The following is a 23,569-nucleotide window of genomic DNA, read 5'->3' on the forward strand; positions in this document are numbered from 1 at the left end:
AAGGCAAGGTTTTGACATTAATTTTTCTACGCTAATATGGTTTTGACCTTTAGTTTTCCCTCATCAAAGAGGTGTTGACTTTAGCTGTTCTCTACTCATTGCCTTAGAAATGTTTTTTTGGATATGTATTACACATGGATCACTCAATGGCATACACTGTTGATTAAGTCGCTTGGGAGAGATTAATCCATGGTTACAAGCAACAAATATTCTAAACTCACTTGTATACGATAATTAGATCCCTTATCAACACCACATAATCTCATCATAATTATAGGTTCATCCATCAATCAAGTCTTTCATAAATATTCTATAACTCTAATCCATGTCGATAATTAATCTTCACTTCTAATTCAACTCCTCTAAAAACCTGATTGTATTTGAGATTCTACAACAACAATAATGATAACATGAGCAATCTAATGCCTAGCTATCTGCATCGAAGGACTCATTAGGAGATGTTGGAGAAAGTTACCTATGAACACATGCAGTGATGGAGCTTCACAATGATTCGAGCAAGCCTCACATTATGTAATGTCACTACCTAAAGAAGTGGGGTCTTCTTTCTCATGCTTTAAGAGAGTCGGTGCCTTAAAGAATGCAATGAAATGCACATATGCTACTTTAACAACTTACTATATCGTATTATTTTACTCTCTATTGATATGACTGATGGAGATTTCCTTGGACAGGTTTGGAAGTATGACGAAAATTACGCAAAATAATGTTTTCGACAAGATCGAGTCTCGAAATTTATCTGACTAAATTTAAGTTTAAAGAGATCTGATCTCATTGCAAATGTTCTCTTTCAATTATTTTATTTTTTCTTGCGAGATAAGCTTTATAGTTTCTACCATACTCGAGAATCAAATATGCATACTATTTTAACTTGAGGTTTTAGTTTCCCCTATTTGTTAAGGAAAGTGGTAATGGTAATGGAACCTCCACTAGCCTCTAACATGGAGTTGTTTGACTCATTTGATCCTTTTTTAGTACACTTTTCTGGCTTTTCCATGTTGATTGAGAAGTTATTCTCTATTCATGTTGTCTGGACACTGCTTAGTGGGAGTGTGCCAAAGTCAATCTGCAACTCCACATACCTAAACAAAGATTATGGCAGTCTTGTCATACTAATCACAAATTATTCTTAGTGTTCTTCAAGACTGTTGGAATGTTATCTACTTGCTTAAAAGGTTCTAAGATCAAACTAGCAAAGAGAACATATAGGCATTGTTCTTAGAGGAAGCCAAGCAAAAGATGTGCCATTTGGATTCATCTTCTTGATTGAGTACTCAATCAACAACATTGAGTGATGCATTCATAAGTCCTATCCTAATCCCATCCTTGAAAATTCTTTCACACTTAGGCTTTTAACACTGGAATTATATATGATTGATGACAAGGATGTTAAAACTATCAATACATGAGCAAACCAACTATTTGCATGAAAGCAAGGGATAGAAAACAAGATTGTCCAACCAATTCCACATCCTGTGATGTATTGTTGCAGTGCCAATTCTCCCTGTCCTTTTGACTCACTCCTTACCTTCTTGAAAGCAATTAATTGGTGCAATTATTCCATTGAAAAGAAGAATAGATCAACTTGTGATAGTTGAATTACCTAACAAGCACCACTCAACCAACATTGATTAGATAAGTTAAAATGAGGCAGAATAATTATATATTACTTTTTTTAATTAGTTACATTACTTTTTATAATTATATATTTCAGACTAATTATATATTACTTTAACATCTCGGTTCCTATACTTTCAAGAATTATATTAGGATCCCTATATTTAAGTAAAACATTTATATCCTTATACAGGGTTAAAAAGATAATTTTATAAGATTAAAAATAAAAAAAAAATATTGGAGTAATGAGGTTAAATATTTCACTTTTTTTTGAAACTATAAAAATCAAGATACTAAAGGTAAACTAATTACATAAGATAATATATATAATTAGTTGAATAATTTTATAGTAATAAATTAATTACTCACAATAAAAATAGATCAAAAGCAATAATTGGTGGCATCAGACATTACTACTTCCTATCAAAATCAGCTCTTTGAGATTTTTCATGATCTATACTTTATAATGTGATTTAAGCAGCGAAGAAATCACAATATTTGACTAATTATACAAAGAACTTATCCCAAGGTTGCATCAGCTCTATATATCAGATGAATTAGCTGGCTAATCTTGTAGATTATGCATACAATGCAAGAGAGGTGGACAACCAAGACGTGTTAATGGAGTGCATGTCGTGTCCATTAAGCTCCAACCCACATAAGTAGCTGGTAAGAGTTACTATATGGCAGGCATGAAGCATAGTTACTTGCTTGGTGCCAATGTTTGAAGTGGAAAGGGATGAAAGCAGACAGGCAATAATAGCAAGAGAAAGAGAGAATTAGTAGCGGCAGTGAACGCATGGAATAGCCATTTGGGGTTTCGCATGTGAATCCACGTAGTTACCGTATGCACCCTTTCTTCTCGCTTCAGCTTCCGGAATCCTATTTGCCAACCGATGTCAGCGTGCGTGTCACATCCCATGACACCCTCCCATGCTTTCCCTTGCTTCATTACTTGGCTGACAAGCATAGACACCGCTCCCTTTGTCTCCTCTCATAGAAGGACAACCCTTCTTGGCCATGGAAGTGTATGACGATAGAGACGACGTGCAGGAGACTGCGCTTTCTCTTCGACTCAATTATGACGGCGGAAGTAGTCATATCTCGACCGGCGATCATCCCCGGCCACAGGCTGCTACCCCTGTTGAGCCCTCTCTGACGCTTGTCCTCCCAAGCATGGCCTGTTCGGTGAGTGGAGTCGTCGGCCGGATGTCTTCTTCTCGTAGTGTGATATCATCGATTTCCGGTGGTCGTCCCTCTAAGGTTAAGAGGGAGAACGATGGCAGGATCAGCGATGAGGAGGAAGACGGTGCAGCTAGGAAGAAGCTCAGGCTCACCAAGGAGCAGTCTGCCCTTTTGGAAGACAAGTTCAAGGAGCATGCTACTCTCAATCCGGTCTGCCTTCTCTCATGAAATCTTCACCATTAAACTACGCATAGATTACTAATCTAGTTTGTGTTTATCCTCTGTTCTACGATCAGAAGCAAAAACAAGCTTTGGCCAGGCAATTGAACCTTCGTCCTCGGCAGGTCGAAGTATGGTTCCAGAACAGGAGAGCCAGGTTGGTGTGTCATGCAAACCCTATACATATACCTCTCGCTTCTGTTACTCAACTCGACTGCGTCTCGTTGCAGGACAAAGCTCAAGAAAACCGAAGTCGAGTGCGAGTTCCTGCGAAAGTGCTGCGAGACGCTGAGAGAAGAGAACAGGAGGCTGCTGCAGGAGATACAGGAGCTCAAGTCGCTCGACTTTCAAGCGCCCCGATACATGCATCCCCCCGGGGGCGCCGCCGCCGGTACCTTCCAGACGTGCCCATCGTGCAAGAACAGAGACGAAGGCGGATCTCCTGCGGTGGCCCCGAAGACTCGCTTCTTCAACCCCTTCGCCCACTCGGCAGCGTACTGATCGGGAGGCATAATAGCCTTCTTCCTTTACTTAGGGTTCGGGCGAGATGTATGTCTGATACTTGCCGTGAGTTCCGTCATATACAATGTCTCGTATTTCTCTTGGTTTGATTCCATATTACCTATGAAGAACACAAACACAAATCAATACTTGTTAAATTTTGTATGTTAGTCAATCGATGTACAGAGATCTCAATAATGAATATTGCCTGAAGAACACTAGCTTTAATTGTACTCCTTTTTAGAGCAGAATGATGGAAATCATGCCATCGTATAACTCAGACTTCTTTTTGTTGAAATGGTAAGATCGATCCCTATTCCCTTCTTCACATTTTTTGATGATAGAAAATAAGTTGCAATTGTCATTTTTTGAGTATTCATTTCATGGGAACTGAAATGACTACTAAAGAAAGTGAGAAGAGAACAGGAAAGCGAGAAGAAAAATATAGAAGAAGGCATATCTATAGACGATCTTTCCGGCGTCGTCGATGATGCGTCCCTCATCCGCCGTGTGTCGTTTTCATGCAGAGCATAACATGTTGAGGATTCTGGAGGCCAAGTGGATGGAAGAATGGCGAGTGGATTACCCCCTCATGAATGCAAGACTGCAACCTTTACTAGTGTCTGCTGAATCTACAACCTTCGAGTACACCAACGACATGAATCCAATGAGTGGTTGGGCGGCTCTAAATTAACATGCTTGTCTGTTCTAACCATCCCAAGGTAGATGAATACTTTTTCTGTTCTTTCCTTCCTTTCTTTCCAATCTGTCTCTTTTCATAGATCCTCATGATTGGCCTGCTTGCAAGTAAGCTCCTCACTTTTCTCCAATCATTTAACCCTCGCCAAAAGTGAACTATTACTCTAATCCTTCGACCAATTCTCATCCATTAACGTGATGATCACATCACACCGAGAAAACTAAGGTTGAGCACAACTGCTGTACTCGCTTGCAGGTTTTGGTATATATCTCCAACCTTTTCTTTTCTTATCTTTATCCAAGAGAATATTTCTAGCAGATATGCGTGAACATACAGCTCGGTAGGACTTCATCATGACAAGAGCAAGGGAGAATGTATACACCATAAGTGTGTCTCTTAAATGGGAGGTGGGAGTGGAGATGTCTTCCATGATTAAAAGGAAGAGAGAGATAGAGAGGAAAGCGTATGAGGTAAGGAAAGAATGACAACGATGAGCATGGAATAGCCTGAGCACAAGAAGCATACTTGGGAGGAGACCGACGGTGGGTCACACAGCCATGTGGTGCCGCTGAAAGCCCAACTTGATGTCTACTCCACAAGCGTCCCTACTACATGATTAGTCTTCGCTTTGAGTTGCGATCTGAGGCAATCACTGCTTTGTCTCCATCCTTACCATGATGTTTGGACCACTGGATTCCTGCCTTGCTCTGCTTCCATGGTGTACGAGTCCTGTATGTTTGGAAGACCCGTTTGCGTACCATTTCTAATGATTGGCCTATTGACAACCAGTAAAAGGAAGAAGAGATTGAGAAAGCATTCCTAACCCTATAAAAACAGGGAACAAAAATTGATTAATGTATTATTACATAATTAATAGGTCTATGATTTTTATGAACATCACATGACAATGATTTGCCTGTTGACAACCAGTAAAAGGAAGTAGAGATAGAGAAAGCATTTCTAATCCTGTTTGTCAACACAAATTAGTTAGTACATTATTACATAAATTAATAGATCTCATGTTCGAGTTCACATCTAATCTGTCATAGAGATAGAGAAAGCACTTCTTTGCAGCTTCAGTACCTGTGTTTGCAGGAATGCCAACATTAAAAGCCCAAAACAGCTCAAAAAATCAGAAGAGAAAAGATGAATGAGCATAGGAAATGCAAAAAAAGATTAGAGTAGGGTCAGAATCTTGAGATGAGGAACAAAAGAATGGTCAACATGTGAACTTACATAGGTTGAAGAGGGCACACTCAGAGTTGGACAACTTGTCAAGAAGCAAAACAAAAATCATTAGCCAAGAAAATAACCAGAGATTGCAGTGGGCTCAGAAGGTTTCCTTTTTTTTCTTCATGAGGAAGGACAAGATCAATCATTCATAAAGTAATACTAAGACAGATTAGCTATCTCTGTCTGCCGACTGATCTCAATCATGATTCTTCTGTGCCTGATTCTGGCCTTCCACCAGATGGTACTGAACTGACAATGATTTCCAACATATTATCTCTCTCTCTCTTTTTATTTTTATTTTCTTTTTTGTTATGCAATCCTGTTTGGTAGGGGTGAATGTATTAAAAGATTAAAGAGATCCAATTCAAATTGCATGAAAAAAATATTCTGTATAACACTAACTGGTAACAACACCAAATATTAGAGTACTTCACAGCAGTGAATTAAGGATTCCAAGTTGTCTTAACAGTGATTATATGTGATTGGTACCTCCGATTACTGTGTGCCGACAGGGGGACAAGCAAGGTGGGGTGGAGAAGAGGCCTGATTGCATTTTGTTTGGATGCAGAAGGGGCAGTCACCCTTTTACCAAACTATGGTTCTCTGCTTGTTGACGAATCAATTCTACACTTCCAAATAGGAAAATGCATGCTTACCACAGCTTTCATGAAGAACAGGTACTGTTCTCAGATACACCAAGTCACAGAGTCTTCCTAGATCAGACATATGGGTATAGAACCCAATCAATCCTCTTATAATACAGTGTTAACAAGGTCCTATGGAGGACATCCAAAGCCCACTAGGAGATAAAAGGCTTGCATATTGCATGAAGAGATCAAACTGTTGACAGTTTTAGATTTAACTTTTTTGGTGGAATATCACGATTAATTGAATGCCACATTACGTATTCATTACAGAGATCAATCTCATGCATAGAATCACAGAGTGATGATTAAGATGCAGTCTCTTATTTGTGTAACATACCAATGACTGTGGGTTCTCTCTCTTTATCTTTTCTTTCTTCTCAAAGAACACCATGGAGTCTCTTTCTATAAACTTATGTTGACGACGAGTGGAGAATCACCCTTTTCAACAGTGAAGGTCTGAGAGATCTTCTTCGTGAGAGTAATGATCTCAATGCTGTAAGTGCCATGAAAGCCTCTGAACTTGAACTCACCTTGTTCATCAAGTTTCCCATGACCATGCGACAGCCACTCCTGCATAAGTTTCAGGTACCTCCGTCCTGCTTCATTAAGGTCACCTTCAGCGTTCACCAAGTGCGCATTGTCTCGGCTCATGAACAGCTCCCAGAAACCCCAGAGCATGATGCCCTCCACCGCCGGGTGGGCGTACGCTTCCCGGAGCATCACCTCCAAGTCATCAGCTCGAACGTACTCGTTGGCCGCCGACACATCTACCTCGGTGAACCAGATGGGAAGGCCAAGAATGCCCAGCTTATCGAGTGCAGAGGATATCACAGGCCCTACTGGGGTACTCACATGTCCTTGGAGTCCAATTCCTCCAACCGGTGCACCTTGGTCTTGCAGGCCAAGTATTTGCTCGATGTACGTGTCAGGAGTTGCTCGGATATCAGCGGCGCTCTCCACATTGTAGTCATTCACGAACAGTGCAGCAGCGGGATCCAACTGGTTGGCAGTCTTGAACATGGAGGCTCTTATGTCCTTTCCCAGCCTATCTTGATAGAAGGAACCATGGAGCATCTCGTTGTTGACGTCGTAGTGGCTGAACTGATCTTTATACCTTGTGAGAAGACCATTGAGACGATTCTGCACCGCCGTCGTCAGGTCGTTCGTGTTCAGGGATCGAACCCAGCTCTGCACAGCGTTTTCCACTTCCCAGAAGATGCAGTGTCCTCTGGCCTCCATACCGTTCTTCTTACACAGATCCAAGAGCTCGTCGGCGTCGGCATAGTTCAAGGTCCCTTGCTGCGGCTCCGTCCAGTACCACTTCAGCTCGTTCCCGAACACTGCCCAGTTGAAGTTCTTGACGAAGAAGTCCACGAAGTCTTCGTTGTCTATGTTTGTGCGCATGACGCATGAGCCGAAGGGGAAGCTGTTCTTCATCTGCCGAACCTTCACGAACGACCCAAGCGGAGTGCTATCACTATCCGAGCCTGAAATCTTGAGAACCACGTCTCGTTTTCGTACCTGTGATGCCATGCATGCAGTTCTTATCAGAAACTCATAACAGTATCAGTGCAGCTGACGCCAAACGAATGGAATAAGAACGAGCAGTATGCATTACCTTGTCAGTAAGTTTCTTGAGATGCTTGAATCTTGCTTTCCTGTCGACAGGAAAAATCTGAAGCCCAGCGACCATGAGATCAACTCCAGAAGAAGGGCCTTGAACGTAAACCATGACTTTCGATGGCTGCGTCTCGATCCTGAATGATCCTCCAATCTCGTACCATCTCTGATCATTAACCTCAACCTGACCTCCGTTTACCCACTGGCTATCTACGCCGAGAGCGACGTTGACGTTTTGAGGGCCATTCCTCTGAGGGCCGAGGCGAACCCAAGCAGATACCTGATACGTCACATGCAACCGAAGCTTGTCGGTGATCGTCTGAGCAGGACCCATCCATGTCTGCGTGCGGTCGGTGACGAGAATGTAGCGGCCATTTAAAGGTTCGTGCGTCCCGAGTGAGTCACTCGCCATGGACGGCAGCACGCGAGGCGCGCCGTTGTTGGCGACGCTCAGCTTACAGGGGCCGAGAGGAAACCACCCACTTAAGCCATCAGAATCGTCGACAAGATTGCTGTTCTGGATTACGTTGACTCCGTAAAGAACGTTCTGCACCAACAAAGAGTTAGCAGCTCAAAGCTTCAAAGAATTGCAGACCAAATCAGTACTTATACCGACCTCGAAATCTGGAGGAGTCGATGGAGAGCTCTTCTCTGCATGTTTGACTACCAAGCTGTTCAGAAGGATATCGGTGTCCACGGGCGGCCCTTCAATGAATATGACAGCCTTGGAAGCCACACCATTTATGAGAAACTTGCCTTGCAATTGCACCCAATCCTTATCCGAAGCCTGCAACCTGAAACCATACATGATCTTCAATCAGTAAAAGCTCGCTTGTCATGAATTGTACTCTCGACAAAGATGGAAGACGAACTCACTTGCCGATACCGATGTATTGGTCACGACCATTCGGTGTTTGAACATAGAGAGTTGCCCTGACTTCGGCGGTCGTCGTAGTTTTGCCGAAGATCCTAACAGTGGCAGTGACCTCATAAGCGAGCTTCCTCTGCACCCTGCCGGTGATATCCTGCTGAATCCCATTCCAGCTCTGAGTGCGTTCCGTTGCGGAAGCGAAGTACTTCCCGCCGTCGAGTGGAAGTATCTTCCCGTCGTCCATGGATTCATGAAGTAGGATTTTGCATCCTCCCCTGCCGGACCAGTTGTCGAGCCCATATTCGAAGTTAGGGTTAAGTATGATGTTCTCGTCTCCATCATGCAATCTTACACCCGACACCTGCACAAGTAATCAAACAGCAGCAGCATGAGCTGATCAAATGATGAGCATTTCTATCACTAAACAAGCGCACAACCCAACGTACCTCAGAAAGAGACTGGTGAATAGCGCAATCGGCCATGAGAGCTCAAAGATCCTGTAAGCACCAAGGAGCTTGGTGTAGAAACGATAGGAAACGGGTACTCACTCTGCCTCCAAAGTTTGGAGCCACATCCTTTATATATACATACATGAATCTCAGAAATTGCTGGTCCCAATCTCTAGGTTGGAAAGAACTCCATGGAGGGACCGACCAACCAACCCAACTCTACCTGGGATTGCAAGCCAAAAAAGCATTGGTTTGCGTTGGAGTGTGTATTGGACATGGTGTTCTAAGATTATTTTTGATTCGATAACAAGGATCTAAGGTTTAAAATGAGTGTAATGGTCAAGAAGATCCGTTTTCGTAAAGTGATAGGTTACTTTAGCTTTGTCTTTGCGTCTTGAAGGGCCCTTTCTCTAGCTTGATCCCATTCTTGCACTGCAATAGAAGGTGATCATTTCTTGAAGCAGAGTCTCACTCTGTCATGAGACTTCTGAGCCAGAAGGGTATTGTCCCCAAGTAAGACTTGGAAGTCAAGGGACCATAAGCACCACTGCCAATTACAGTCCCGCATCCTTGATGTCACTCGAGGCAAAGGAAAAGACCGCATAAACCTGCACAACAGCCATTTCAACCATGCAGAAGCAGAACACAGAAACAGCGGCATCTGCCTTGGTGATAGACGAGATGGTAAGAAGGAAAGCACACAGCTGTGATCTAATGTCTGCTCAAGGGAGGAATCCCCACCTCTGATCCCCTCCTCTGTGTCTTGTAGACTCTTTGCTCCATTAGAGCTCGTGTCCTCCCTCTCTTTCTTTTCCTTACCCAAAATTTTAGCTTATTCTTATCCAACTTCTCTGTGCCTTCTGCTTGCCATCTGATGCACTACATACCTGCAACCATTTCTGTGCAACTTCTCTCGGCAGCTCAGATTTTATTGCAACTGAGGCAGTTTCCTTCCCCTCTGTATCCCCCATTGGCTCTGCACAACCAGTTGTCCTTTCGGTGCTACTCTTGTCTTGCAGTGCTCTGATGTTATGACTATGAATGCACTCAATCTGTCTCCACAGTAAATATCAGATCATCGTTCATCTTCATCTATTTAGCCTTTTCCGTTTGATCTATTAGCCTATTATTCCATCCATCCTGTCACTTCAAGCGATGGGAGCTCCTCTACACAGCACTGACATGAATAAAACATCCTGTCTTCTTCTCACAGTTCTTCTCCTCTGGAGGGTCCATCCAAGTTCAATATTCAGTCGAAGGTGAGCTATCAGCCTTCTCTACAGTATCTCTGAGTTGTTCCTCATCATCAAGCATAATAATTTTGAGTATCTGAATGCAGGTAGATCATTAGTTAATCCACAGAAGATTATAAAGGTGAGATGCTTTAGTGAAGAGTTCAATAGTAATTCGGCCATATTTATTGATGTGGCAAAACCCTACTGAATCATGAATCTGCTGTGCTCAGGATGAAGAGAAGGAGATGGTGAAGGCGAAAGGTTTGCTGGGATGAAAGCCAGCAAAGTACGAGATGAAGTGCACCAAATGTGGCCATTATGAAGCAGTTCGGGTGCCTATAGTTCCAGTAAACAGGACCGAGACCAGGGAATGCTTCAGATCAACCGCTTCCGGGATCGACTACAGCTCCAACTACAAGTCGATGAACTGGAAATGCAAGTGCGGAGACATGATACTTAATCATAAGATGCCAAAAGAATCAATACTCATCATCCTCTCTCTGGTTTTGCTGCCTCTACAAGCCCTGCAAGCCATTGGAAGCTTCGAAGGAGAGTTCTTGCTCTGCTATCGAAGAGCAACTCATCTATTTTACTACCTGTTTCAAGGAGATGACAGAGATGTAGAGCAAATAGTCAATATGCATAATCCATGAATAAAAAGCAAATTTCATTTGCTCTTGCAAGAAAATTAATCCTTCAAAAATAATCCGTGAGATGTTGCGGTCAATCACATCATTCTTTATATTAAAATTATAATACTCGTATTAAACTCACCTCGTAAGTTGATAAAATTAAAATTTACCTATGACTTTTATGGTAGTTTATCATTATTAAATCTTAGTTCACATGTCAATTATCTCATCAGATCGATCATATTTATAATATATTTAGTCTGATTATGATAGACTTTGTTAATGAGTCAGATAGATGTTTAAGATTAAAAAAAAAAGAAATCATTTCATTTTTTACTTTGTATTTTTATTTTCAGAAAATATGATGTCATGAGATGACGTCAAGTCACCATAGTTGACTGAACTGGTCAGAACGGTAGACTCATAACCCGACCAACTCGATCCAGAAATGGTTGTCGTAAAGCGCCATAGAACACGCATCAAAATAACATCCGAGCGCACTAATTTTTAGCACGAGGCTAAGGTTTCATTTATTCTGGTACACGTAGTACTACTTATTCTCATATTAAGTAAAGCAGTCATATATGTCAAGGTTTAATTTCAGAGTCCATCACACATCGCCGGAACGAAGGATAGCACGTCGGTGCAGCCATATATGTCGAGGTTTCATTTCAGAGTCCATCGCACATCGCCGGAACGAAGGACAGCACGTCGGCGTCAAGATCAAAGAGGACGTGCAGGTTCTGCTGCTGGTAGTTGCCCAGGACCGACATCCCAGTCATGCCTGTGATCACCAAGCAAAACAATCCCTGCTCGAAGTCGCAATGCATGTAGTTTGGTGGAGGAATAGTCATATCAGCACCGTCGAAGTGGAATATCATGTCCGGCATGGCAGGAGGGGAGCTCGATCCCGGCGGCAACGAGAAGCAGAGATCAAAGACCGTGGATGTCTGATTCGCCACCGGCAGATGCACTAGCGAGATGAGCTCTTTCCTGAGGATGTCATACCCGGCCTTCTCCAAAGAAGTTACGGAGCTGCCTGAATCGACGATGAGACCGCCGGATCCATCCGCTTTTAGCTGAAACGTTGTGTTTGGGATGGGAAGGAGGGTGTGGCCGATCGATATCCCCTGTAAGGAGAGGTAGTAGAAGGAGCTGCAGGAGTCATTGTTAGGGCATAACACTATAGGTGTGCTGTGAACGAAGCCACCTCCCAGGTCGGCCATGGAACCAAGGAAGAGATGGCTGGTGGTGCTGCTGTCGAAAGGAGTGAGGCAGTAAGAGAACTTGCTAGGGTGCAGCTGAGATGGCAGCGACAGCGGCCCTCGCCCCATGCCGACGATGCCGGTGGAGTTCGACAGCGAGCCGGTGGTTTTTGTACCGCACCCGAAAGTGAGGCCGGCGACCGACGTGTTGCCGCCGAAGGTGAGCACCTCGGTCGCGAGGAAGCCTAGGCTGATGGTTCCGTCCCCGTAGGACGAGTTGTAATGGCACCGCCGCTGGATGCACCCGGTTGGTATCCCGGCGCAGGAGGGGCAGGGGCACGGGAGCACGGCGAAGGTGGAGGAGTCGGAGGGATCGTAGTAGGGGCTGGGCTGCGGCAAGCACTCGAGGCACCGCCCGCACTGCGTCCAAATGAGGTCGCTGCCGGTGTCGAGGATGGCGGTGATGGGGAGCATCGGGGTGCCGATGGCAAGGTCGATCAGGTACTCCCCGTCTCCCCACTCGACGGAGGCAGCGATGCCGCTCCGGGAGAGACTCATCTTGGCGTCCAGGACCTTCCTCCGGTGCCAGCTCCGCCGGACGGCGCGGTGGAAGCGCTCGGTGAAAGCGAACGGTCGAGCTGAATCCACATGAGTGAGGCCGACTCGAAACCCCGGGGACGCAACCGAGGCAAGGGGCTCGTGCAAGAGAAGAGCAATTAGCAAAAGTAGCACGGTGGTTGCCATGATCTTGTGATAGGTTTTGAGAAGTGATGAGTTGCTGCTCGAGATGTTGGAGGACGTGAGTATATATACACTTGAGAGTATGAGCGTTAGAATTGGTCGATCATATCACGGCCGGCGAGGTTAGCACTTGGGAAGTGCTCACTTCAGCAACTCGTTCTTGATTCTCAGACATGAGTGATCCGACGCATGCAAACATCTAAGATTAATTACATGATGAGACAACACACCTAACATTTCAGTACAGAGATATCGTCATCAAGCTTGCCCTCTGTACGGCAGATTGGCACACTCCCATCTTATGTTCTCGGTTAATGTTGTTAAACTTAGTCAGTCGATGATCTCTAATGTATGATAAATTTCTCATTTATCAATAGTTGAATTTATTATCTAAAATATTTATCTAATGATAGTATATCGTATCCACTTATCAAAAACTAAATATTGAAAACCTTGGTAGTATATTAGATCAATTTATTAAATATAAAAAAAATTAAAACTTCATTGAAACCAATGGACACAAGATTTATGTACCAATTCAAATACATATGTACCAAGCAGTTGACCCTTTTCTCTCCTAAACTGCTTCATTTAACTTGATGATTTATTTATATATATTTTTTTTAACTGAATACAAAATGCATTGTTAAGTAAAGCGATAACAGAAATCACCCGTTTTATCAGAAGCGATCAGCAAAAATACTTGGAGGGGTCAATTTTGTCATAACAAAACAAGGCAAACCCATCAACGGTGGCCTCACATAGAATTGGAATTATTCACATAGAATTCCAATCCCTCCACAAGTTATATTCCACCGATCGTAATCTTTGCGTTGTGTGATTTCTTCGAGGAGTCATGCATTATTTCCATCCTTCTTCCCCGTTCGTCACATATATATGTGACTAGTTTTACATTAAAAGGAATAAGGATTAAGACAGATTTATAAAATATTTTGTATCTCTGATTCAAACTTAATGAGATTAACAAGTCAATTATCCATCATGTTAGGGTTTTTATCCACTTGATGAGGACATCAAGTGAATAAAAATAAAATAAATTTATAAAAATATGATAGATATATTATTATTAATTTAAATTTAAATATTTTATTATCCTATCAAGTTATTGATCGCGTATATAAATTTTTTTAATACCATTAATCGGGTTAAAACTTAGCCGACACGATAGGAAAATAGAGCCAATGGTTGTGTCCCACCCAAGTCAACGAGGTGAGGTAAGGTACAAGTCACATGGACCAGTGTTTATGGACTCCGATCTTTTGATTTGATAGGTTACACTTGCTGTTCGTATTGAAAAACAAAAGGCTTGACTGTGGATTCTCCATCTTTCCTTTTCTCATCGAATCTTTTGAGTTCCTTCGTCACGACGGCAGGAGATGTGGCATTGGATCACTTGAACAATTTTCTATATAATATCTCCGCAGACAATTCAGTCAACAAAAATGGGTGGAAGGGAATATTAGGGGGGAAAAAAAAAAGTAAGTGGATGACAAATCAAGTTATCAATTATTAGGAGAAAAAATCGCTATGTCCGGATACGATTCGAGCCTTAAGGTATAGGAGCATCGAAGAGGGATATGAGGTGATTCTTAAGTAGCTCCGAAATGATTCTTCGATGTATTCCGAGGTATCGTTTGTACTAAAATCGATGTTGGAAGAGGTTTCATAACTTAGTCCCTCGAACACTCAAGTTAATAATATGAGATCGTGAGTTTGAATAGTTCAAAAGAGAGAGAAAGAGCCTCACCTATATTCGGAATACGTTTTTATATCGTAAGGATGAGAATAAAGCTTGGGATTGTCTTCTTTAGCACAAAGGAGGAGGAGGTTCAGGATTACCTTCTATGTCATAATGAATAAGAAGGAAGTTTATATTTTTTTACTATAAATTTTCATCCATGTAGGTAGAGGAGGATGATTTGGCTCTCACGTGACTATCACGTATCAGCTAACAATAGATTTTCTATCATTTGCCTCTCGAAGGCATAGTTCGAAACTTTTTTTTAGAGAGATTCAAAGCGATAGTTCATCTGATATAGGAGACTTTCAGATCTTGTCTTATAAGTTGGTTCTCCTTAATTAGGTGCTTAAGATACTTCGGGCCTGTTTTTCTATCATAGCGGATTTATCTTAGTCCGGGTTAAGTTTCCTAACTCATATGCCTTAGGCTCATTTTGTCTTGCGCCTCTACTATAGTAGACTTATCTTGACGTGGGTTAGGTTTCCTAACTCATATTCCTCAGGCATATTTCGCCCTATACTTCCATCGTAATAGAACACAAACCTTGCGCTATAGTGAGCTTTAAATTCTCTCTTTGTCGTGGTGGATTTCAAGTTCTCTGTCCTTTGTGATGGATTTTAGATCTCCCCACCATGATGAGCTTTGAGTTCTTATTTTGTTTTGAAAGGTTTTAAGTTTTGTCTTCACCATGATAAGTGTCGGACCTTCTCACCACGATAGGCCTCTTCGGATTTGCCCCCCGAATGAATACTTATCTTAATCACAATAGGAGAGAGACTGATCTCCTCCTTATAAATCCTCTTCTCTCATGGGATGAGATGCATTCCTTCCTCTGACACTCTAGGGTTTATAGTCTTCAAAGCTTTAGAAGTTCTCAGCCTCACCCCTAGGGCCACGTTAGGAGTGTCTCCTCCCTCATCTCTATTCTCGTGAAGATAAATGGATCCTCGAGTCCATTATTTTTGACGCAAATTTCATTTGCTCGTGCAAGAAAATTAATCCAACAAAAACAATCTGAGATGATGCGGTCAATCACATCATTCTTTATATTAAAATTATAATACTCCTATTAATCTCACGTCAAAATTAGGTAAAACTAAAATATACTTATAACTTATAAAGGTATGTCAAATTATCCCATCACGTCAAAGTTGACGAGGACGTTAAGTCCTATTTATAATGCTTTCGTTAATGGTTCAGTTATCAGACAAGCTCAGGGTGTTTAAGATTTAAAAAAATATTTTTATTTTAGAAAATATGATGTCATGCGATGACGTCATCCCAGTTGACTGAATCGGTCAAAATGGGAGACTCAGAACTCGTCCGACTCGATCCAGAAATGGTTGTCGTGAAGCAGCAGCATAGAACACCCATCAAAATAACATCCAAGGTTACTAATTTTTAGCACGAGGCCAAGGTTTTATTTATTCGGGTACACGTAGTACTTATTCTCATATTAAGTAAAGCAGCCAAATATATATATATATATATATATATATATATATATATATATATATATATATATATATATATATATATATATATATATATGTGTGTGTGTGTGTGTGTGTGTGTGTGTGTGTGTGTGTGTGTGTCATGGTGTCATTTCAGAGTCCATCACACATCGCCGGAACGAAGGACAGCACGTCGGCGTCAAGATCAAAGAGGATGTGCAGGTTCTGCTGCTGGTAGTTGCCCAAGACCGACATCCCAGTCGTGCCTGTGATCACCAAGCAAAACAATCCCTGCTCGAAGTCGCAATGCATGTAGTTTGGTGGAGGAATAGTCATATCAGCACCGTCGAAGTGGAATATCATGTCTGGCATGGAAGGAGGGGAGCTCGATCCCGGCGACAACGAGAAGCAGAGATCAAGGCCCGTGGATGTCTGATTCGCCACCGGTAGATGCACTAGCGACATGAGCGCTTTCCTGAGGATGTCATACCCGGCTTCCTCCAAAGAAGTTACGGAGCTGCCTGAATCGACGATGAGACCGCCGGATCCATCCGCTTTTAGTTGAAACGTTGTGTTTGGGATGGGAAGGAGGGTGTGGCCGACCGATATCCCCTGTAAGGAGAGGTAGTAGAAAGAGCTGGAGGAGTAATTGTTAGGGCTTAACACTATAGGTGTGCTGTGAACGAAGCCACCTCCCAGGTCGGCCATGGAACCGAGGAAGAGATGACCGGTGGCGGAGCTGTTGAAAGGAGTGAGGCAGTAAGAGAACTTGCTAGGGTGCAGCTGAGATGGCAGCGACAGCGGCCCTCGCCCCATGCCGACGATGCCGGTGGAGTTCGACAGCGAGCCGGTGTTTCTTGTACTGCACCCGAAAGTGAAGCCGGCGACCGATGTGTTGCGACCGAAGGTGAGCGCCTCGGTCGCGAGGAAGCCTAGGCTGATGGTTCCGTCCTCGTAGGTCACGTTGTAATGGCACCGCCGCAGGGTGCACCTAGTTGGGATCCCGGTGCAGGAGGGGCAGGGGCACGGGAGCACGGCGAAGGTGGAGGAGTCGGAGGGATCGTAGTAGGGGCTGGGCTGCGGCAAGCACTCGAAGCACGGCCCGCACTGCGTCCAAGTGAGATCGCTGCCGGTGTCGAGGACGGCGGTGATGGGGAGCATCGGGGTGCCGATGGCAAGGTCGATCAGGTACTCTCCGTCTCCCCACTCGACGGAGGCAGCGATGCCGCTCCGGGAGCGACTCATCTTGGCGTCCAGGACCTCCCTCCGGTGCCAGCTCCGCCGGACGGCGCGGTGGAAGCGCTCGGTGAAAGCGAACGGTCGAGCTGAATCGACATGGGTGAGGCCGACTCGAAACCCCGGGGACGCAACCGAGGCAAGGGGCTCATGCAAGAGAAGAGCAATTAGCAAAAGTAGCTCGCTGGTTGCCATGATCTTGTGATAGGTTTTGAGAGGGGCTCATGCAAGAGAAGAGTAATTAGCAAAAGTATCCCTTCGTCCCTGCACATTGGCACACTCCCATCTTATGTCCTCGGTTAACGATGTCAAATTGAGGCAGTCAATCATCTCCAATGTATGATAAATTTCTCGTTTATCAAAAGTTGAAAGTTATACATCTCATAACATAAGTTTATATTTAAATATTAAAAAATATATTATTGATTTCTTGATTAGCTCAACGTCGTTCGGACTCGTATATGCAGGCTTGTCTAAGATGTCTTCAAGGTAGAAACATGAGTCCATGAAGACTAAGGTCGGAAGAGGTTTCACGACTTGATCCTTCCGATGCCCAAGTTAGTAACATGAAGTGTATGAGTACGGACGCGGATAGTCTAAAAAAAATAATTTCTCTATGTTAAATGTGAGCTTTTATATTTAGTCATAAGGAATAAGAAGGAATCTTTCTCATCGTAAAGAGCAAGAAGAAGAATATAAATACATTTCTAGTTATAGAAGATAAGAAGAAAAAAAATTATGATTGCTTTTCTGGTCATAAAGGACAAGAAGGAACCATGTGATTGCCTAACTTGGATCTTCATCCACGTGGCATGCGGATGAAAGGTGACATAGACTCTATATAGTGGTTATATGTCAATAGTATATTCCCTATCATTTATATCCCAGAAGGCATATTTTGAGGCTCTTGCAAGAAGGGTTTGAAGTGTGGCATTTAGTTCATTCGACACGAGAGCATTCAGGATCTCCTCTTATGGGTTGGGTTTTCTCGACTCATGCATCTTAGACACATTTTGCTTTATTCTTTTATCGTGGTAGATCTCTTTATATGGGTTGGGTTTCCAACTCACTCGTCTCGAGCATATTTGCTTTGTGCCTCTCTTGTGGCAGATCCCCTTACGCGGGTCGAGCTTCCTGACTCACGTGTCTCGGACATATTTTGCTTTGTGCATCTACCATGGCAGATCTCTTTATGTGAGTCAAGTTTTTCCAACTCACATATCTCGGTCACATTTTATATTGTGCTTTTTGCCATGATAAGTTCCTTCTTACACAGGTTGGGTTTTCTCGACATATGCATCTCGAGCACATTTTGTTTTGTGTCTCCATCGTGGTTGGTTGAGCTACTAACTGTGAGATAGTGGTGTCGCTTGTTAGGCTAGATAAGGCAAGAGCGAAGCAACAATTTACATTATACACATAAGCATTTGCACTTGTTGGGTGAGATTGAAGAACACCTCAGTAGAGATGAGCAGGTGAAAGCTTTTATACCTGATCATAAAGGGTAAGGGGAAGCTTGTGATTGTGAAGGAAGCTTGCGATTGTCTTTTTGATTATAAAGAATAAGAAGGAAGTTTGTGATTATCTTTTTGGACATAAATGATAAGAAGGAAGTTTGAAATTGCCTTTCTTGTAATTGTCTACTTTGTATCTTATATAGACGGATGAAATGTGATCTGGACTCCACATGATGATTATGTGTCAGATGATGATTACGTATTTTCTATCACTAAAATATTTATCAAATGCTAAATATTCAAAATCTCAAGACTAGATTTATCATCAATTTAAAAATATAAACATTGTATATTTTAATGACATATATTGGAGTCGACCTATTGCTTAATAAGTTTAATTTTTAAAATTGAATCAATATCTAATATCGTATATGTTAAATCTTAGAATAACTAAAAACTTTGCTAAGTCCATTCATAAAGACTATGTCATTAGATATCAAATCAACCGAGCTAATCCACCTATATAAATGATGGATGTGGAAGGCTTGCAAATCTCTCGACTCCTTAAAAGTGAAATCGCACAACGCGAAGATTACGATTGTAAGTGAATATCTTCCAAGCTAATTACAATATATTCCATGTCAAGTCACCGGTGGCGATTTATGGAGAATATATTTTTGGTATAGATAGCTGATATGGGGGGCCAAAAGGTTCCCTTTTTCCAATCATATTGCATGTCCTCCAAGGAATCGATTCTTCTTTAGGCCTTCTTTCCCATGTCCTCCACTAATGTCGCCTATATGGACCGATGCCGATATCGACAGTGATGCTGGTTCTGCATATTTCTGTCTTTGGCCCAATCCAGTAGTAGTTCAATATTTACTTGAGCATGATAGCTCGTACAATAGATGTGGCCAACCATCACAGGCATCCCTTCACCCAACACCAACACAGGATGAGCTCGAACGTTAATCACGCCATATGATGGAATGAGACGAAAGCAAGTTTCGGTAATCTCAACACGAACTTACGTCTTTGTTAGATATCCTATCTCGTATGTCACTTAATGAAAATTTCTTCTTCTTTAAATATTAATCATGTCATATGACGAAGGTGTGGGTCACTGCTGCTACCTCTTACACAAGACTCATGGAAGAAGAGTGGGGAATACATGTAGATGTGGTTGGTGTCTAAGATAGTAAAGGAGATTATTCAAAGTGATTGGTTGAGCTTTCAGCTAATGGTGTGAGACACTCATGTTTGAAGTTAAAGTTGACAACAGTGACTGATGGTTGATGGTTGGATTCCATTCCATGACTTTGTTTCTGATGCTTCCTCATGTCATGTCTCTGTTCTTTTGCAATTTAAAGCACTCTTTGGGGTGGAAGGCACTGACACAGATCTCTGAACTTGACCTGCGCAGGATGATCTTACTTTTTTCTTTTGCCTTTCATGCTCTGTATGTATTATATCTATATATATCCGAACAGGATGCCAACAGGAGGAGATCTTTGTATCATTTGCCATTGATCTCAAAGCTCTTGAACCCACTTTTCCTTCGGATTACGTAGACATTACAAGGCTGGGTTAATTTTGCTTGAAAGGATTAGCTTGTCATGGTGATCGAATTTGGAATTTGTCACATCAGTGAGTGTTTCTTATAAGAACAATAATATATGCTTGAATGTGCATCATTAGTTGAGTTGGCTTACATCCTAAAGTGGCATTCTCCTGTGCTGAATCTACCGATGCCTAACCTAATCCTTTTCTAGCAAGCAAATTTACTCGATGCCCAGCATCATATTCGGAGAAGAATAAGACATGATATACTTGTTAGATCTGCCGAACCTAACTAAACATCAGCTATCACTTAGCATTGCTGGTGGAATGGGGCTGTTTCTGGCCACCCAACAAAGGCTCACACCTAATGGCATTACTCTGACCGAGCAGTGCACAGGGTTAAACCCTACAAATCTAGACTGTGCTCGCACACATGCCTCTGTTCTGCATCATGTCCCTGTAAATGGCAGCTCGCGATGGAGACCGGGGAACATGCGGGCCTGCATTTTTACCCTCCCTTACCATTGCCTCTAATTCTCCAGGTTTCGTCTCTTGCCTCTCGTTTTGTTCCTAACCATTTCTTGGATCTTAATGGCTGTGAATCCATCAACATTGATCACTCATTGTGCAAGTTGCTTTGACTTGCTTCAGCTTATCGTTTGTTGTTTGTTAGATTGGGGTTTGAGATCTCAAAGGAAACTTGGGTCAACAAGATTTCTATGAACTCGATGCTGCATCTGCTTTCTTTCTTTTCCTTTCTTCTTTACTTTGGCACCCGCTGAAGGATATATAAGAGTGCATGGTTTCCAAGCAAAGCTCCAAGGAAGGCCCCCCTCATGGGCACAAGTGCGCAAGCAAAGCATGTTTCCTCCTCACGAAATAATGATGAAGGTGGGAGCCCAAAACCTCGCAGCAGTGTTGGTGGCATGGCAGTTGCCTCACAACCAACCCTCGGATTGAGAGGGAAGCTTGCTTTTAGCTGCACAAAGCTAGCCAACGTGAAGGGCAAGCACAAAGGAGAAAGGGAGAAAGGCAAGTGAGAAGGAGAGAGAAGGGTGAGTGGGACTCTCACCAAATGGGGAAGGTGGGGAAAAGGAGAAGGGTGTGGCCACAACGACAAGGTGCTTCCGGTTGCTGCCAAGAGGAGGAAGCACCAACACACGTCATCTTCTCCTCTACCTTCCACTCGAATAAACATCAGCCTGTCACTAAGCAAAGCGGGCGGTAGTAATGTGGCTGATGGAAGCAACAATGGAATCATCTAATGGTATAATCTAGAGAATCACGTGCATGCGTAGTTAGCCTGTAAGCACCGAAGACAACGAAGAAGAAGAAGGAGAAGACGACGACGATAAAAGGACGCATCTGATGACTCGGGTGGCAGGAGAAGACGACGACGCTGTTCGATGGCGGTGGTGGTGTGGGGCCCAACCTGACGTGGGTGACACGTGTCACGAGAGAGTCCCGCGTGAGGTGTCACCTTGTGACCGACGAGCGCCACGCGTCCCTTTGGCGGCGAATGTCGGTTATGACCTCCCCCACCCTAATTGAGTGACGCCTTCGCCTCACATCATTCTTTTTTTTCTCTCTCTTAAGATCGTGGAGCGCCGAGTAGGCCTATCAATCAAGTGAAAGAAAGAGATGTCGCCACACTCAAAGGTTGCATCCAAAGGTGATACGAAACTAAAGCGGCATACCCAATCCTTTCTCTATCTCGTCTTGTCTTTTACTTTTCTTTTTCCTACCTTTTTCATGTTCTTTGGTTTGCCCAGATTCTCTCTCTAGACCAAACCCCTAATAAACCTCATCCCTCCCCCTACCCATTTCCATTGCATGCACCATCTCATCCCTCTTTCCTCCTCTCTCTCTCTCTCTCTCTCTCCTCTCATCTCTCACCCCCTCGAACGAGTCCGGAACATATAAGCGTCTCTCATGGCAGTCGAAACCCACCATCTCCACCTCGCCTCGTCCCAAATCCTAAGGAACAGGTGCGTGCCACCACCTCACCACCCTCTCTTCTATTGCATGCATGTATCGAAGACTCACTTGCCGCTGTTATTTTGCAGGGACGACATTAATGGTGTAGAGGAGCCATCAGACATCTACGACATGCAATTGGGATTCGTCCCGACGGCTTCCGGCTTCAACGCCGGTTCTTTTCTCCCCCTCTGCAACTCTTCTGCAGTGATGACCGCTACCTCCGAGAGCGGCCTTACCTTCCACAACCACCCCGTAGCCATGGCTTCGAGAAAGCGGCCGCGAGACGCCGATGGCGCGCTTTCTTTCCTCGGTGAGGATATGTCATCCCACTTTCAGCAGCAGATGCTCGACGTTGATCGCCTCATTGTTCATCACGTATTCTCCTGCTCCAGTGCTTTTATATACGCATCGCGAGCTTTAGTTTCCTGCGGTTTAATTAATGGTGGTGACATATGGCAGGCTGAGAAGGTGAGAGTGGAGCTGATGGAGCGGCTGAAGCGGTTCTTGAGGCGAATCATCGCGTCGGTGGAAGAAGGCCTGTCGAAGCGGCTGAAGGCCAAAGAAGAGGAGATCGAGAGAATGAGCAAGCTGAACTGGGCACTGGAGGAGCGCATCAAGAGCCTCTGCGTCGAGAACCAGATGTGGCGGGACTTGGCGCGGAGCAACGAGGCGGCCGCCCAGGTGCTGCGGAGCAACCTGGAACAGGCTCTCGCGGCCGCGCAGGTCAAAGCCGAGAAGGACGCGGCAGCGATCGCCGTCGATGACGCCGACTCCTGCTGCTGCGGCGACAATGCGGAGGACGAGAACAGGGGATCTGCGGCGGTGAAGGGGAAGAAGTTGCAGTGGAGTAGGCTGTGCAGATTCTGCCAAGAACGGGAGCCGTCGGTGCTGCTGCTACCGTGCCGGCATCTCTGCGTGTGCGCGGCCTGCGGGCCCGCGGTCGTCGCCTGTCCCATCTGTAACTGCAGCACGAATGGGACTGTCATTGTGAACATGTCTTGAACTCAAGCAGCTTTCGTGAAGAAACAAGAAACAAAGAAGCTTTACATACAGCCTTATCTTCTTCTCTAATTCTTCTCAGATATCATGATATACACGGATGAAATTTATGGATGTTTTATTTACGCTAATTTTGGATGGATAAGACCTCAGATTAAATTACGATGTTTGAATATGTCATAAGAGAGAATCAAAGGGGTCGGTTTTACGTTTTCCTTAAAGCACAATTTCCGAGGCCCATGGGATGG

General features: G+C 43.6%; 5 protein-coding genes across 5 annotated transcripts; 2 read left to right on the top strand and 3 right to left on the bottom strand.

Annotated features, from left to right (window-relative positions):
* Positions 1–2,577: 2,577 nt before the first annotated feature.
* On the top strand, positions 2,578–3,768 carry LOC135621930 (homeobox-leucine zipper protein HOX19-like). The gene is made up of 3 exons (XM_065123558.1): positions 2,578–3,030; positions 3,117–3,196; positions 3,270–3,768. The coding sequence occupies exons 1-3, from the start codon at positions 2,656–2,658 to the stop codon at positions 3,538–3,540; spliced, it is 726 nt and encodes a 241-aa protein (XP_064979630.1). The 5' UTR covers positions 2,578–2,655; the 3' UTR covers positions 3,541–3,768.
* Positions 3,769–6,302: 2,534 nt separating this feature from the next.
* Positions 6,303–9,158, bottom strand: LOC103997336 (endo-1,4-beta-xylanase 1). Its single transcript, XM_009418514.3, has 5 exons — positions 9,058–9,158; positions 8,617–8,972; positions 8,357–8,534; positions 7,739–8,287; positions 6,303–7,641 (listed from the first exon to the last, which is right to left on the bottom strand). The coding sequence occupies exons 1-5, from the start codon at positions 9,091–9,093 to the stop codon at positions 6,523–6,525; spliced, it is 2,238 nt and encodes a 745-aa protein (XP_009416789.2). The 5' UTR covers positions 9,094–9,158; the 3' UTR covers positions 6,303–6,522.
* Positions 9,159–11,428: 2,270 nt separating this feature from the next.
* On the bottom strand, positions 11,429–13,039 carry LOC135621895 (aspartic proteinase nepenthesin-1-like). The gene has a single exon (XM_065123520.1). The coding sequence runs from the start codon at positions 12,874–12,876 to the stop codon at positions 11,599–11,601; it is 1,278 nt and encodes a 425-aa protein (XP_064979592.1). The 5' UTR covers positions 12,877–13,039; the 3' UTR covers positions 11,429–11,598.
* A 3,190-nt stretch (positions 13,040–16,229) lies between these two features.
* Positions 16,230–17,562, bottom strand: LOC135622178 (aspartic proteinase nepenthesin-1-like). Its single transcript, XM_065123823.1, has one exon. The coding sequence runs from the start codon at positions 17,518–17,520 to the stop codon at positions 16,243–16,245; it is 1,278 nt and encodes a 425-aa protein (XP_064979895.1). The 5' UTR covers positions 17,521–17,562; the 3' UTR covers positions 16,230–16,242.
* Positions 17,563–22,158: 4,596 nt separating this feature from the next.
* LOC103997334 (probable BOI-related E3 ubiquitin-protein ligase 3) lies at positions 22,159–23,374 on the top strand. The gene is made up of 3 exons (XM_009418513.3): positions 22,159–22,330; positions 22,409–22,697; positions 22,782–23,374. The coding sequence occupies exons 1-3, from the start codon at positions 22,275–22,277 to the stop codon at positions 23,322–23,324; spliced, it is 888 nt and encodes a 295-aa protein (XP_009416788.2). The 5' UTR covers positions 22,159–22,274; the 3' UTR covers positions 23,325–23,374.
* The last annotated feature ends 195 nt before the right edge of the window (positions 23,375–23,569 follow it).

This window comes from Musa acuminata, chromosome BXJ2-9 (assembly GCF_036884655.1).
Source record: "Musa acuminata AAA Group cultivar baxijiao chromosome BXJ2-9, Cavendish_Baxijiao_AAA, whole genome shotgun sequence".
NCBI lineage: Eukaryota > Viridiplantae > Streptophyta > Magnoliopsida > Zingiberales > Musaceae > Musa > Musa acuminata.